Here is a 16,525-nt window from a genome sequence, read left to right as displayed (position 1 = left end):
CTGCATTATTTCAAGACATTATAAGGATTTTGAAAAGCATTAAAATTAGACATAAACATTCAATTGGTCTAGTAATTCATACCTTTATACTGTTGCTCAGTAAGACTGAATGTAAATTTTGGGGAAAAAAACCTCAGAGAGAATTTTCACAAAATACTAATCCAAATAATGAGAAAATATTTTTCTTAATTTGTCTCCAAAATTATGAAGTGAGGTATAAATTGGAGCATTTAAATTTCCTTCATTTCCCTCTTCATAATCTATTTTTTTGATAGAGGAGAGAAAGCTTAAACTTTTGGAGAAAATTGGAAAGTAAAAATAATTATAATGCTGTAAAATATAGTCTGAGTCACAGATCTTTGATTTTTAGATTTAAATTTATACATCTATAAAAATATATGTAATATATATTTTAATTTACCAGTAAGACCACAGCAATGGCTTAGTGGCTAAATTCTTGTCTTGCACATGCTGGGATCCCATATGAGCATCAGTTCATGTCCCGGCTGCTCCACTTCCCATCCAGATTCCTACTTGTGGTCTGGGAAAGCAGCAGAGGATGGCCTAAAGCCTTGGGATCCGGCACCCATGTGGGAGACTCGAAAGAAGCTCCTGGCTCATGGCTTTGGAACGGCTCATCTCTGTCCTTGTGGTTACTTGGAGAATGAACCAGCAAAAGAAAGATATTTCTCTCTGTCTCTCCTTCTCTGTAAATCTGCCTTTCCAATATAAATAGATAAATAAATAAATAAATAAATAAATCTTTAAAAGGAAACCCAAACTACCATGGTTGTTACTACTACAATACATACAGAATAAAAGCTCTGTTGATTACATTTTAATGCTTAAATTAATATAAAAAGCATTACTTTTATTTCTATTTTTAAATGTTTACTTGAAAGGCAGAATGATAAAGAGAAAGAAAGAAACAAAAATAGATCTGCCATCCTTTGGTTCACTCCGATACTTGTAATAGCCAGGACTGGACCAAGCCACAGACGAAGCCTGCAGCTCCATCGAGTCCTCCACATGTGGATAGGAACCTGACTTGAGCCATGACCTGGTACCTCCCAGGTGCACATTAATACCAAACAGCAGTCAGAAGTGGGGCTGGGACTCACACTCTGAAACTCCAATATAAATACACACATCCCAAGAAATACCTCAACAGCTTTGCCACATACCTGGTTCTATTTCATCATGTTAATTGTTTAAACTATGAAGCAACTATTTTATATGCTCTATTTCATGGTCTCAATACCTAAATCAGATAACAATTAGAACATTTACCTTAGCAGAACTCACACATTCTTTACTCACCTACCAAAGTTTTCCAAACTGGAAGTTCAGAATTCTCTAACTCTATTATGTACTTGAGAACCTCTGTGTGAAAAGTTAGCACTGATAAGTGAATGATGTTATTTCCTTTAGCATCCGTTTTTCTCCAGTTAGCACCAAGAGAAAATAGGTACTGAATAGTGTCCAGTGCTCCAGAAGTGGCGGCAAGCAACAGTGGAGTACACTGATTCCTAAAAATCAAGGAACATACTATGGTAATTGAGAATACATGTAGTCACATTTACATACTGTAGAACTGTTCAAACTTGCTGGAGGAGGGTATGATTTCTGCATCAGCTCTTCTTTATGACGTCTTGGTCTCTATGGTCCATGTGTAAATAAATAGGTTGGTATTCTCTTAAGCACTGGTTTTACCTTACCTATTCACTTAACAATTGTGACCTGTATTTTGTTTAGAGTTTGGTTATGCACAAAATTCTTTGTGTACACTATTCTACTTACTTCTTTTTTTCAATAATAATAAGGTTGAAAAAAGAAAAAAATAAGACAAACATTGTCAACCTACCTTAGAAACAATGCAACTCAAGATGAAGTAGTAGTTAAATCTACTTTCTTACTTTCATGTTGTTTTCAAATACTTGTTTCTTCATTGTGGCAGAAATTAGCATTTTTACTCTCAAATATCTACCATCTGCCTTTTAGATGCTGCAGATTTTTTTTTTAGGCATAGGATTATACCACCAATTTTACAGTTCTTGATTTGTTTTTTATAAAATTTCTATTCTTTCTTTGCATGGTTCAATTTAGAGATAATAATGTAAACAGTGTGACATAGAAGCCACAGATTAGCCACAGGTTATTGAATCATAGTGGACAGGCTACATGAAGTCCTGGCAAAACGTATTAAAACTAAGTCTGAATTAGGTTAAGAGATTAAAAAACTAACAACTTAGTCTTCAGCTTCTAGCCAAGAAGGCACCATCAGAAGTCAGATTTCCCCTTGAAGATAAGTCAGTGGGCAAGCAGGTTTGAGGTGCGGGGAGAGGAAATCCTAGAGCTATGGAACTACATCATAAAACAAAACAGAAAAAGTGAAGAAGGAAAAGCACAAAAGAGGTAGGGCAGGGCTTATATTGTGATTTAACTTGGAATAGAAAATTGAAAGCAATTTACCCTGCTTTTCATTTCTCTTACAAGTCTGTATTAATCATTTACTTTTAAAGACAATATATGTGTTACCTGACCATATATACATATATATGTGTGTGTATATATACATATATAATGTGTGTGTGTGTGTATATATATATATATACATATATATATATCTCCTGAATAGTTTTAATCACTTTGCATTGTAGACAAAGGTATCTGAGTGAAAAACATTTTCTTACATGAAAGATGTGAACATTTACTAGAAATAAAAGCACAGCATCAATAATGTAAAAATAGGTTCACAAGATTTTTTTTAAAAAAGACTGATTCCCCAGTTAAATTATGAAATAAATGACTTTTTTAATTTTTAAAGCTATTTTCTTCTCTTTCGTGTATTTTTCTTCTTAATACCAATTCCTATTTCTGTTATTCATGCCCTATACACTGTGGTCTGGAGCCCTATGGCCTATGGACCATCTCCTGCTGTGTAGGGTCCAATTTAGATCATTTTTTTTTCCACACTAGAGTCAACTCTCTTTTCTGGAACTAAATAGGCAACTTGATAAACCAATCTGTGGAACCATGCAGCTTGGAGAAGATTAGGTAAAAATACTTAGGGCTTACTTCTTATTCTTCTGGAAACACGCATGGTTTAAGAGAACTTTTATCTTTGTAAAATCTAAAAGAGGAGTAGAAGAAAGTTTGTACCCTTGTGTAAATTAACAAATTTTTTTTGAAAAAAAAAAAGAACATTGATTTTTTAAAAATGAACAGAAGATGTATACATTTTCCAAATCATCAATACCAATCATAACATGTTTGCGTCAGTCTGTGGGGCAAGGCACACAATGTAGAAATTTATATTCATGTCAATGCTTCACAACTTACTCAGCTGTTGCCTCAGCTTCCAGCAGAGCAGGATCCTTCCTGCAGAGCGCAATGATGATGCAGATATTGTCGTAGAAGGCAGCAAAGTGAATCGGCAGCCAGCCTCTCTTTTCAGAAAGCATATAGTCAGCTTTGAAACAGAGTAGACAGATGGTGGTTTCTAAGGAACAAGCCTGTGCAGCCAGGTGCAGAGGTGTTGGACCTGGAAAGGATGAAAGATGCCTCCTGTGGCCAAAGAACTAACAGTCTTAAACCATTTGCCTTTGTGGTATCCATCCACAGGCCTAGTATGATATGACATAAACCCCCAAGATAGGTACTAAAAGACTAATGTAGACAATTCTGCTCACCTTGGAATAATGCACACCTTGGGAAGCATCAGTTGACGAGTAGTTGGGTCCCTGCCATCCACACAGAACCTATATTGGGTTCTAGGATCCTGGGTTTGGCCTGTTTCACACCTGGCTGTTGCAAGCCATTTGTGGGGTAAGTCAAAAGGTAGGAGATTCCAATTTCTGTCTTTCTCTCTCTCTCTCTTACCCTTCTCTATCTGACTTTAAGAATATTGTACAGTAACTTCTGTAAGGTGTAAAAGAAAACTGTGAATTGAATTTATTAAAATAAACAGAGGCAACAGAAAATTTCACAGTTGAATAAAAAGCATTTTAGAAAAATATCAACAAATATCCATGGGTAGAAAAAAGTATACTTCAAAAGGAATATAAAACATATCATTCTTCAACAAAACATTTTGGGGATCATATACTCTAAGAAAGTTTTAGTATATGTACTCATCTTTTCAAATGCACTGAATATTTTGCTTATGTCTTACCAGTTCTTTCTTTTTTTACGTCCATTTTTGATGAGTCTGTTTTAAAAGGCAATGCACATAGAAGTATGATTATTAGCACAAAGCAGTTTCTTACATTAATAAGAAAGACTCTATGACTAAGAGTGGAATTGCTGTTTAGACATAGATGGGAGGATCGTATCAAAAAGGATTGGACAATCAAGCTGTCCTTTGATCAATTCATCCAAGTATGTCACTTCCACCTAACAGCACATCAGAACAGACCTGGAAAATCTGCCTCCCTAGCAAATGGTGAAACTCACAGTTGGGACAATTATGTGTTGACAAAGTGACAATATTACCAGGAGAATCAAGCATTCTCTATGCCTCTAAATGTATCCACTTCTCAGTAAATGCAAATCCAAGGATTCAGAGGATGAATGAAAGACTTCAATTTAACAATTTTCTTTTCATGCTGAAGAGGACTTTAAGATAATACATTTTTGAACAATAGTACACTCACTGCACTTCAATGTGCTTTAATGAGATTCAATCTGTATTGAATATTTTAATTGAGGAATAGCCTTTTAATATTAAGAAATTTTGATTGTATTGATAGTGTACCAGATTTATCCATCAATAGGATCAAAGCATAATGCTTTTATGGTACATGCAAAAATCTAAAACAGCTTATTAAGACAGATAATTTTGTTAAAACATTAAATCACTGCTTCCTATTGCCAATAGGCCATTCATTGCATTCTGCACTGGCCATTTTGACATGGCTTCACTTCCTCTTTCATTTGTAGAAAATCACCACTTTGCATTTTTCAGTTTTGTTATTGACTGATTAATTTTTGACTGATTAATTTCAATGGATGTAAAACATGTATATATATTCATTAATTATCAGCAAAAATGTATTTAAAAATTAAACCAGATTTGCTTTGAAGGGCTATTAATTTTAAGCATTACTATTATGAAGGTATTTTTAATGTAGACCAAATCCTTGTTCTTTTTAGAGCTTACATTCAAGTGAGAAAGATACAGCAAATATAGTACTGTATAAACTAACAATGTGTGATACTTAGAAAAATAAAAAGATTTCTTCTTACTTAAATAAAATGAAAACACCATTTGCTATATGAATCAGCACCAAATTTTAACTTTGCTCCAAAACACACCTGCATATTTAATGCTGAACACAAAGTAAGTCAAAGAAGAATATTTCAGGTTAAAAACACCATGGTGTGTTACCTTGGCTGTACATGATAAAGCGTCTCTGGTTGACATTGAAGTTGGCATTGCACAGCTGACATATGATGGAGACTCTGTTGTACAGAGCAGCATGGTGGAAAACGGCAAAGCCTGCTTCATCAGAGACATTGATTGTTGAGCTGGAGGTTTTACGACTGAATGTGTGGAAAATGGCAGCTAATCCTCTTTCTACAGCAGACTTCAAACCAAATGGGATACTCTAAAATTATTAAGGAGGCCAGAATCAGATTTTTTCACAGTGTGTCTAAGGTTCAGGTTAAAGAAAAAATAGACATCAACTATACTAACAATCAAATCACGGCTCCTCAACTGGAGCTGAACTTTGAGAAGGCTCCAGTGAAAAGTTTCTCATTAGGAAATGACTGAAGTTTAAGGGCCATCAATAACAGTAAATGTAACCAACTGTAAAACATATTTTTTGAAAGATCATTGTTGTCTCCTGTTTTTTCTCCTGTTTAACGGGAAGTTGCAAGTTTTTTTTTCTGTGTGTGTACATTTTTCTTTTTTAAAGGTTTAGTTTTTGAAAGACAGAGGAAGAGTGAGAAAGGGAGGGAGAGTGAAAGTTGAAAGTGAGAAAGGGAGAGTGAGAGAGTGAGGGACACTGAAAGTTGAAAGTGAGGAGGGAGAGTGAGAGAGAAAGTGAGAGAGGGAGGGAAGGAGGGAGGGAAAGAGAGAGAGAGGAAAAACCTTTCATCTGCTGATTGACTTCTCAAATGAATCGGGCCAAAGTCAGGAGCCTGGAACTAACAGAATGGGCCCAAGCACTCAGATGGTTGACATAGAGCTGGATCAGAACTGGGATTTGAACAAGTACCCATGTGTGAAACCATGTCTCAGGTGGTGGCTTAACACGTTGTGCCATGACATCAGATTTTTCTTTTCTTTTTTATAATTAAAACAGGGTAGATAACTATCTTTTTGGAATACTTTATAAGCAAATACAGATCATTAGGTTCCTAATCTTACTTTAAAATCACTTAATTTAAAAATCTGGAAACTTCATATATATACTTCTAGAAATATACTTTTCTGTACTCTAGGTTTCAATATTGAGGAGTAAAAGCAGTCATCTTTAAGGGTCTGGCGCAGTAGCCTACTGGCTAAAGTCCTCGCCATGCTTGCGCCAGGATCCCATGTGGGCGCTGGTTCTAATCCTAGCAGTCTCGCTTCCCATCCAGCTCCCTACTTGTGGCCTAGGAGAGCAGTCGAGGACGGCCCAAAGCCTTGGGACTCTGCACCCGCATGGAAGACCTGGAAGAAGCTCCTGGTTCCTGGCTTCAGAACAGTTCAGTTCTGGCTGTTCTGGTCATTTGGGGAGTGAATCAATGGATGGAAGATCTTCCTCTCTGTCTCTCCTTCTCACTGTATCTCTGAAATCTTTAAAAAAAAAAAAAAGGCATCTTTTAGATAGTCTGACTAGCTACTACCTTAAACTAACTTTATTAAGTTTACTAAATTTTAAATAAATGGGCATTAAGAGATAAACAGTAAATGCTAGTCTAACCTTAGAAGTTGGTGATCTTAACTGACTGATTTCAGAATGCAATTCAAGGCTTATTGGCATAATTGTAGCAGTTGAGTTTCCTCATTCTAACTCCCAGGACCTTAAATCTTTTTACCACCCATGTGGCTCTGATCTTTAAATCTCTGAATTTCAAATTCCTCAATTTTATTATAACAATGATAATCATAGAATGAGCACCCTTAATTTGGCTTATAGTACTGCCTAGCATACAAAATAAGCAACCAATATTAGCCATTATTAACACTAATCACAGTCCCATCAAATGAATAAGTTCTATACTCTACCAGACATTTATAACTCAGATTTGTATAACCCCTCAGTTGGTAACAATGTAAGTTTTATTTCATGGTGAGGATTTTACAAATTATCACTAACATAAACATATAAGACATATTAGTAATATGACTTCAAATATTAAATCATGCAGTCGTCAAAGAAATACCTTGCATTTCATTGCTTTTTTGAAACCAAATTTTTTCTTAAATTGGTCATGTAACTGAGCGTCTGTCAGTGGAAGTCTCTTCAATCTGAGACTGTTCACAATTTCATTTATGGCTCCCCACCACTGTGTCTTATACAGTTGCTGATAGAAACCTTCAAGTTCAAAACAAATCACATAGTAGCTATGAAAAATGAAAAAAAAAAGAACATATTATTCTAATTTGGAAGTGATTTTTTTCTGTGCTGGTATACTTTTCCATAACAAACACAAAATTGTAACTTAAATTCTAATTGATTATAAACACATTAACGTGGTTATCAACTCCTTTTAAATATTCATTTTTATTTATTTGAAAAATAGAATGACAGAAAGAGAGAGGAGAAAGTCTCATCCATCACCCAGCACAGGCAGGTCAACACTGGCCTGCTCAAGGATGAATACTAAAAGCATGTGAAGTCAGCACTATGAGATCAGTGGCTGTGTATTCCAGCCATAGAGCTGTCTGATCAAGCACTGAATCATGACAAACGAGTGCTCTTACTGAAAATCTCAAGTGTGGCTATGAATAGGAATTTTGGGGGAGGCTTCCTTTTAACATGGCTCCCTCCACATTCTTCTCTCTGGGAGTCTGCCCTGAGATCAAGGACTGTGTGAGGAGCTTCAGTGCTACACCTCCATGCTGCCTCCACCACACCTGTCACAGCTGACTGGAGACCCACTAACAGTCCTGTGATGCCAGCATGCTCTCCCTAAGATAGGACATTTTAGTACCAATGTCAATCCAGCCTTACTCCAGTAAGTGCCATTTTAATAATTCATGAGTTCTGCATTTCTGGATTGCCAAATCACTGGGTATCTGACTGGTGTCCCTATTCTTTTACAATTCCGGGGACAGGGGAGACCTCAATCTGAGCCTTAAATAGATTCAATGACTTAGGTGTTTCTGGGCAGGACTAGAAGACCAGTGGAACAGATTTTATTTTCATAAACGGCAAGAATCTTCTATTAAACAAGTTATCCTGAAGAAAGAGAATATTAAAATATATATGCTTGCTGTAACTAACAATGGCTTTGAAACTTAACAAATTTAGAGACGGCATGATGGTAATTAGTCTGTTCTCTAGTCCAGTTCCATCACAGACTAATCCCTCCATCATAGGAAGAACAACTGCACACAGAATGACCCAGAGTTGTTTTTCTAAGATTGTTAGGGATTCAGGAGAGCACCTCTTTGAATCCAATAAATTGGAAAAGGAATTCCTCTTACTTCCCTGGGATTGGCTCCCACGTGTCTCGGGTTGATACACTCACAAACATCAAGAGCCAGCCCCAGGAGTGATACCAGGAGCAGGAATGCCAGGGACAACAAAGGCATTAGTGTTGTTTTCCTAAAGCTTTTGGGTTCTGTGTGCCCAGTGATGGGAAACCACAGGGAACTGGAACAGGGAGAGGAGAAACTGAAGCTATCTCAGGTAGCTGATGATACTGGTTCATTAGCATATGAAATGCTTGGAATGAGTGGTGATCGGATTTTACAGGAGACTGAAAGTTCTGTGAAACTGCCATGAAAATACTGATCATTACTGTCCTTGAGACTTGGACTTTGACTCTGCTGTTGGCAAGCTCTGGGAAACCAGCCTACAGTGGTTCTCAAAACCTACAAGTTCATGTCTGTCTGTCTGTCATTCACTGACACTGTTTACGAAATACTATTTATTAGTCAGAAATTATAGTAAGAATTCCAGGGCAGAGCAGTTTGTTGACAGTGACCACATTCCTTCTACAACCACCTATCACCAGGAAGTTTATATCCCAGTTTGCATCCTCAGGTTCCCTAGTACTCCAGAAGCCTGAAAGCAGCTCATGGGATGAGTTTTTTTTTTTAAGAACTTATTTTTATTGGAAAGTCAGATATATAGAGGAGAGACAGAGAGGAAGATCTTCTGTCTGCTGATTCACTCCCAGGGGCCGCAATGGCCAGAGCTGAACCAATCCAAAGCCAGAAGCCTGGAGCTTCTTCCAGGTCTCCCACATGGATGCAGGGTACCAAGGCTTTGGGCTGTGTTCAACTGCTTTCCCAGGCCACAAGCAGGGAGCTGGATGGGAAGTGCGGATGCCAGGACATGAACCGGTGTCCATAATGGGATCCCGGCACATGCAAGGCCAGGACCTCACACTACTGTGCTGTGCCCTCACTTCCTAAGGATTTAAGGGAGCCTTTGCATTTTGGCACTTTCGCTGCTCCCTGCTAACTTTCAAAAGCTGTGGCTACTGTGAATAACTACTAAAAATTCTTACCTTCTTCCATAAAATTCTATGACTGGTATTGGGTAATATTCTTTGTATCCTGATTCTTCTCCAAATGTGTGGGCAGCACAATCCCGTATTTTTTCTAGATTGTTCTAAAATATGAGTTTTATTACAAAAAAATCATTAAAAAAGATATTTATCTTCCTTAAACTGTTAAGATTGTTACAACAGTTATAAGACTTCTCTATGCAATTTTATGCAAAAAACAAAAGTTTTACAAAATGATTTTAACATTCCAAAAGACCATGATAGTAACTTCATATATCCAATCCCTAATTTGAGAATGAGGGGGGAAAAATGCAACAGGGAAAGTACATAATATATTGCACAATCAAGATATATCATGAGTATACTAAATTCCTGGTGAAGAATTACTGTTTTCAAACTCCAGAGGATATGTGTTCCAATACTAATCTTTGAAGAAAATGGAAGAGTATGTAATGAGTGGTCAGGGATTTTTATTGTACTTGATAATTCTAGGGCAAATATGATTCATTAGAAGTCTAAATTCTGTGAGGAGAATGACTGAATCTAGCTTACCAATTACTTTACCCTGAATCAAACACAATACTTTAAACACAATTAAGTTGTCCTTAATTTATGTATATTAAGATAATGTGTGAAAAATGTAGTGCATTGCAAGAATAATCATCTGAAGGGCTGCATGCAGCCCATACCCACAGAAGCTCTCATTCTGGCTGGGGAACAGAGGACAGAAGAGCTGAGCTGTGAGATGGCAAGCCATACAGGAATAATAATAACTTAAACCTTAAAATCTTCCAAAGCATTCTCAATTGAAGGGGTGCTGATATCAAATTCAATTCCTCCATGCACATGAAAATATTGGTTCTCTTTGTAGTAGAAGTTCTGGCATTTAAAGTCTTGTCCATAAATGAATGGTGGCAATTCACGCTCTGTCTTGACCTTGTCATCTCCAAGAATGACAAACAAAAAACCAAATGGCTATTTAAAAAGTGAACAGTATACAATCGTATTGTGGATATCTAAATTCTCACTGATAGAAATAAAGTGAAGAATTCTACATGAAATTAAAATCTTAGCAAAAACCTATACATTACTTATATTCTTAATGTGAATATTGTGAACACTGAAATATAATATATATCATATTTTTAGGCATCTTCTCTAACTCCATTTTATAGACATTTCAAAAAGTATCATCAAAATATTATTCAATTTACCAGAAAAGACTTGAAATTTTATCCTACAGAAAATCCCTGGTTGAATATAAACACTTATCTGAAGCAATTTACGTAGGAAATACTGTAAAGAAACAAGCATTTAGACATATTGTGATATGTAGATATATTGGCTGCTCATGACTTAAGCAAAAAAAACATTATGGACACAGCAAGCCACTCCTGTTTCCATACATGCCTCTCCCCATTCAGAAAACAAGCATTGTCAGGACTGTATTTTATTTTCCTCAATCTACTTTATTTTCTTAAAAAAAAAAAAAACCAAACCTGTTGATTAACATTTTATTTTTGTATACATCAATCGGGTACAGTATCATAAGTCAATATACGTGCATAGCGTAAATCAGTGATATTTTAAAGTAGTTTCTAGAAATAATCTTCACGAGATAAACTCTGATAAAAATGCCCAACAAATGACTTGCAAAATTTCTACTGAATATAGAAGTTCAATTTTGCCATCTGAATACAGACCTCAAAATACGCCCACACGCTTGGACACCAACAAAAAGAGATAAATTGTGCACTAACCTAGGTAGGACAAAAGGTTTGAAATGAAGTCCTGTTAAACTCCATGTAAGCATAGCTCCTTCAGCTCTCGCTTACATGGTTCTCTTATTACAATGTCCAATTGTCCTCATCTAATTGCTTTCCTTTTAAAATATAAATCTCTTCTTCAGAAATGTAAGCTCATTCATGGCATTCTACAGCACTGTGTTGAATAACACTTTAAACCTTAATGGAAAAGGATGGAATAGGGAACTGGAATACAAGTACATTGATGTAACATTATCTCAATCTCAAACAGCCTATCTCACATGCAATAAGATATTGTGAAGTAACCAACGAACCAACAATCAATGTGAGTCAGACTGGTTATGATCTACATCAAAGAATTGTAAAACCTAATATACTTCTAATACCCTCTGTTGTTCCGTAAGGGGGTGGGGGAGCGGAGAAATCTCCCATCACCCTAGAAGCTGTGAGGAAGACGTGAAATATTAGTTACTCCTCACTAGGGTATTGAGGATTTCTCTGCACACCCCTCCTAAAACTGTTCTGCACCTAAATTGTTGACACATGTCTTATTGGAGTTGTAAGCCAGTCTAGACTACCTGGAAAAAAAGAAAAAAGGCAGGTTCAGCAATATTATGTTTCAATGCTATAAAAGGCTAAATGTTGTAATGAAAATGGACACAAGACAGCTGAACGATAATCTACAGCTATTTTAAGATGTACAGAACCCGTTGTATATAAACTAAAATTGAAATGTCAATGAGGTGGTCACAGAATGTGGTTAAGAACTCGCATTTATTTTTAACATATTGGTTGCTCAATACTATGTCGGTTAATTCCATAACGTTGTAAATTGTTGCTGATGGTATTTTGGAGCTTTTAATTGATCGGGACGACACTCTGCTGGCTCTACCTTCAGACCAGAGAGGGTCTCCCTAAGAAGCCGTTGAACTTGACTGGACAATAAGATGCTGGACTCTATGTTTGGTATATGCTTGCAATGGGGGAATCTCAACTGAACTTGAACTGTGGTTATGCAGCAAGGTGGAGGAATCCACCATGGTGGGAGGGTTTGAGGAGGGGTGGGGGGAATCCCAGTACCTAAAAACTCTGTCACATAATACAATGTAATTAATAAATTAATAAAAAAAAAGAAGTACATTGAGTTTATAGATTGGATAAGACAAATCCGTATTGTCCCTTCATGTTCAACTTCCTATTTATTATTTTGAACTAGTATATTTTAAACTTACAATATAGTCAAAGCCTTAATGGTTCCACTGTATTGTCCCTTCACAAATATGACTCATTTCTCTGCTCAGAATTTGTGACTGATATAAAGTATAGGATACATAAAGTATAGGATACTTGGTTCCACTGTATTGTCCCTTCACAAATATGACTCATTTCTCTGCTCAGAATTTGTGACTGATATAAAGTATAGGATACACATAAAGTATAGGATACATATAAAGTATAGGATACACATACCAAGCAGTTTTAAGTGCAGTAGTTTAACATTTATTTTCTTTCTATAAAGGTTACATGCCTAGACCCATGAACTATAAAAAAAAATGCATTTAAATATACATTTATTGTATATCCCAATTTAAATGATTTCTAATGAAACTCTTACCTGAAAAAGGCTGAAGCAAACTACTTAAATATGGAACTTTCATCTTCTTTTTTAAACTCAACAGAAATGGAATCAGAAAACAAATTAACTTTAGGTATCCTAGCCCTCCTCTGATTTCCTTTTTCTTCTCAAAATGTTTTTGAATAATTTTCTTTTGAAGATATAATCTTTGCTGTAGTCTCTGGTAAGTACAAATATCAAGATAATCTTGATTACATTTTATAGCGTTAGTAAGCCAATAGGCTGTTTCAAATATGAAGACATTTTCACATTGTTGAACTTGTGTGGTACTGAATGTCAACTTCAGCATAATATTTTCAGCATATTTCATGAATATAGCTTTTTCTTCAGGGCTGTTGGGGTCATATGTTGGATCTTCATTAATGTCTTCTTCATAGATTCCATCAAAGTCTGGATCCTTTGTGATATCGATCAAACCTTTCCAGCAACAAAGACCAAAAAAAAAAAAAAACAGTGAAAACCTCACACTTGGTTTCTGCACAAATATGGCAGATTGAATGCAGGGTTTCACACTGAAATCCTACTAAAACAACTGGAAAGGAATCACAGGGTGCCAGCAAAACTCCAAAAGATGAAAGACAGACGAGTGAGTTACTGAGAAGTTGAAGAAAAACAGACACTGTGGAATTAAAAAGATTATTCTATTCTCTTTGGAGGAATCACACACAATGCCCCAAAAACATAATAACACAACTTAGATCTTTAATCAAGAAAAATATGGAAGAATCACAAGAAAATGGATCTCTTTTTAGACAAGGAATCTCAGATGAGCTAAAAGAATGATTTGCTTTTTCAGGGAGGTGGGGGGGGGGAGGGAGGTATAGAAAGAGAAAGTATGATTCTCACACCTGATGGGTGTGATGGCCAGAGCCGAGAGCCAGAAGCCTCACATGGGTCTCCCAACATGGGAAGAACAGAAGAGGATGGCTCAAATGCTTGGTCCCCAGCCACCCATGTGGAAGACTGGACAGGGTTCCTGGCTCCTTGTTTTGGCCTGGCCCTCCCCTGGGCTTTGATTGCCATCTGGGAAGTGAACCAGCAGATTAAAGAGCTCTGTTTTTCTCACTTTCTCTCTCACTTTTGTTTTGCCTACCAAATAAATGAAAAACAAACAGTAAAAAAACAAGAGAAAAGATAGTTGACTTAAACCATACTTTTTGGTGGCAATGATAAAACAGGGAAATAGTAATGAAAAGGTTCTTTGGAGTTCAAAGAAAAAAAAACTCCCTTCAGTGACAATTATCATATGTTCTCTCTGATATAAAACAACCTTCATGCAAAATACAAGATTGGTAGATATATAGGTAAAAATGTATATATTTACCTAGAGGAACTATATAAAGGACAGTATTGCACCAAGAAGGGAAGATACAGTACTCCCGAATCAAAGATGGATTCCCAAAGAAATTCTTAGATACATCTTGACAACAAGATGTTGGACCTTCTACCATTTCTACACTTACAATGCCATGACACGCTTAAACAGAAGACTTGGGACTGCTGCGGAAGGACCATGCTATTGTAATAATACAGGGGAAACAGTTGGGGGGAGGGGGAAGGCAAATGGGGAAGATGAAAGGGAAAATCCCTAAGCCTATGGTGTCGTTTCATGAAAAACAAAGATAAAAAAAAGCAAAAACAACTCCTTACATAATAATGATTGTACTTAGAAATTAGTCAGAGCCAGCTTGATGGTTCCACTGGCCTATCTATCTCCAGGTGCCAGCATCTCCTATGTGCCCCTGCTGCTCCTCTTTCCACCCAGCTCCCTGCTAATGGTCTGGGGATGGTACAAAAAGCCTTGGGACCTGCACCCACTTGGGAGACCTGGAAGAAGCTCCTATTCCTAGCTTCGGATCAGCTCAGCTCTAGCTGTTGCATCCACTGGGTGTGAACTAGTACATGGAAGATCTTTCTCTGTCTCTCATCTCTGTAAATCTGCCTGTCCAATAAAAACAAATGAATTTTTAAAATTCTGTCAAAAAATGATAGCTACACACAAACTGAGGCTTATTACTTTTTTTTTTAAGATCAGTTTTTTTTTTAAGACTTACTTATTTATTTGAAAGGAAACATCACAGAGAGAGTGAGAGACACAGAGATTTTTCCATCTGCTGGTTCACCCCTCAAATGGCTGCATCACCTGGGGCTGGAACAGCTTGAAGCTGGGAAGCAGAAGCTTATCCATGTCTCCCACATGGGTGCAGCGGCCCAAGGATTTGGGCCACTTTCCATTGGTTTTGCAGTCCATTAGCAGGGAGCTGGATTGGAAGGGGAGCAGTCTGGAACTCCAATCCATTACCCATATAGGATGCTGGCACTGCAGCAGGTGGTTTAACCAGGTGTACCACAATGCCAGCTCCACTGTATTACTTTTTAAATGGTTAGATTATCTTGCCTGCTGCACTGAATTCTGCAAAAATATCTTTGCTTGTTTGCGGTTTCCCATCCTGGTCAATGTCCATGATGGTGCGCCACAGTTCAGAGAAGCGGGCCCGTTTCTCTTGGGGCATGTACATTCCGTGCCACAGTGCTTTCAGCATGTAGTCAATATTGATCAGAATCTGCCCAACTCTAGTATCAAAATAAGCTGGAGGTAACTGACAAGATGAACTCTGATCATAATTTGCTTCTAAACTGATGGATGGGATCTGATTTAAGCAGTAGATTCCGATGGCCAACTCCCTTATGATCTGGTGGACCTCTCTGTAGTCTAGGAGGGCATCAGAATCCACCGGAGTCAGCAGGATGGCGGTGGAGAAGCCCACGTTGTTCATCTGTGTCATTATGCCACACGGGATGTCCAGTTGGGATCGCACATCCTCTTTGGTGGACAACCAGCTAACTAGCGCAGTAGTTAATAATTCTTGTACTTCACTCCGGTCATATTTTTCAAAAAAGGCAGAAGCATTTCTCTGAACCGCTAAATTTTCCAGGTAAGTTTCTTCATCTTGAATTTGTTCAAATCTAGTTAATCCTTTTTTGGGCAACCTTAACATTTCCGATTAGATCCCGTGTGTCCTTTTTGAAGGTTCTGCAATGAGTGCAAAGGAAAGATAAACAACAGAATTTCTGTGGCACATGAAAAAATAAACCTTTACCTTTTATTGTTAACTTCTTTTGATCAACCCATTATATATTTTAATCTGATTAAAGCATATTTATTTACTATTTGCAATTGAAAGGCAGAGAGTAAGGGAGACAAATATCTCATTGGTCTACTGGTTCAGTCCCTGTGTGCTGGCAGCAGCTGGGAGGTGAGAAGGGACCAAGCCTAGACTTTCAACTGGGTCCCCCAAGCGGATGATAGAGACCCAAGTATGTGGGCTATCATCTGCTGCCTCCCAGAGGGCACAAAAGCAGGAAGCTGAGTCAGAGGTGCAGGCCAGACTTGAAGCCAGGTGTCCCAGGCAGCAGCTTAACCTGCGGTACGTTTACCTCACATTTC

General features: G+C 37.2%; 1 protein-coding gene across 5 annotated transcripts in view; it reads right to left on the bottom strand.

The window, feature by feature from the left end:
- Window positions 1-16,525, bottom strand: part of ANKAR (ankyrin and armadillo repeat containing) — a 46,443-nt gene that overhangs the window by 28,294 nt on the left and 1,624 nt on the right. For 2 of the 5 annotated variants that reach the window (XM_058664714.1, XM_058664719.1), the window contains exons 1-9: window positions 15,476-16,108; window positions 13,057-13,494; window positions 10,456-10,619; window positions 9,676-9,779; window positions 7,378-7,558; window positions 5,390-5,609; window positions 4,175-4,210; window positions 3,343-3,544; window positions 1,321-1,529 (exon numbers count right to left, since the gene is read on the bottom strand). In XM_058664714.1, coding sequence (XP_058520697.1) covers window positions 1,321-1,529; window positions 3,343-3,544; window positions 4,175-4,210; window positions 5,390-5,609; window positions 7,378-7,558; window positions 9,676-9,779; window positions 10,456-10,619; window positions 13,057-13,494; window positions 15,476-16,076 — 2,155 coding nt within the window. In that variant the 5' untranslated portion in view covers window positions 16,077-16,108. Of the gene's footprint in view, window positions 1-1,320; window positions 1,530-3,342; window positions 3,545-4,174; window positions 4,211-5,389; window positions 5,610-7,377; window positions 7,559-9,675; window positions 9,780-10,455; window positions 10,620-13,056; window positions 13,495-15,450; window positions 16,109-16,525 lie in introns of those variants that run through there. The other 3 variants (XM_058664717.1, XM_058664718.1, XM_058664716.1) reach the window with 3 other exon arrangements.

This window comes from Ochotona princeps, chromosome 5 (genome assembly GCF_030435755.1).
Source record: "Ochotona princeps isolate mOchPri1 chromosome 5, mOchPri1.hap1, whole genome shotgun sequence".
NCBI classification, from domain to species: domain Eukaryota; kingdom Metazoa; phylum Chordata; class Mammalia; order Lagomorpha; family Ochotonidae; genus Ochotona; species Ochotona princeps.
Note: the sequence above shows the minus strand (reverse complement) of the source record. Positions and strands in the feature narration are given on the sequence as shown.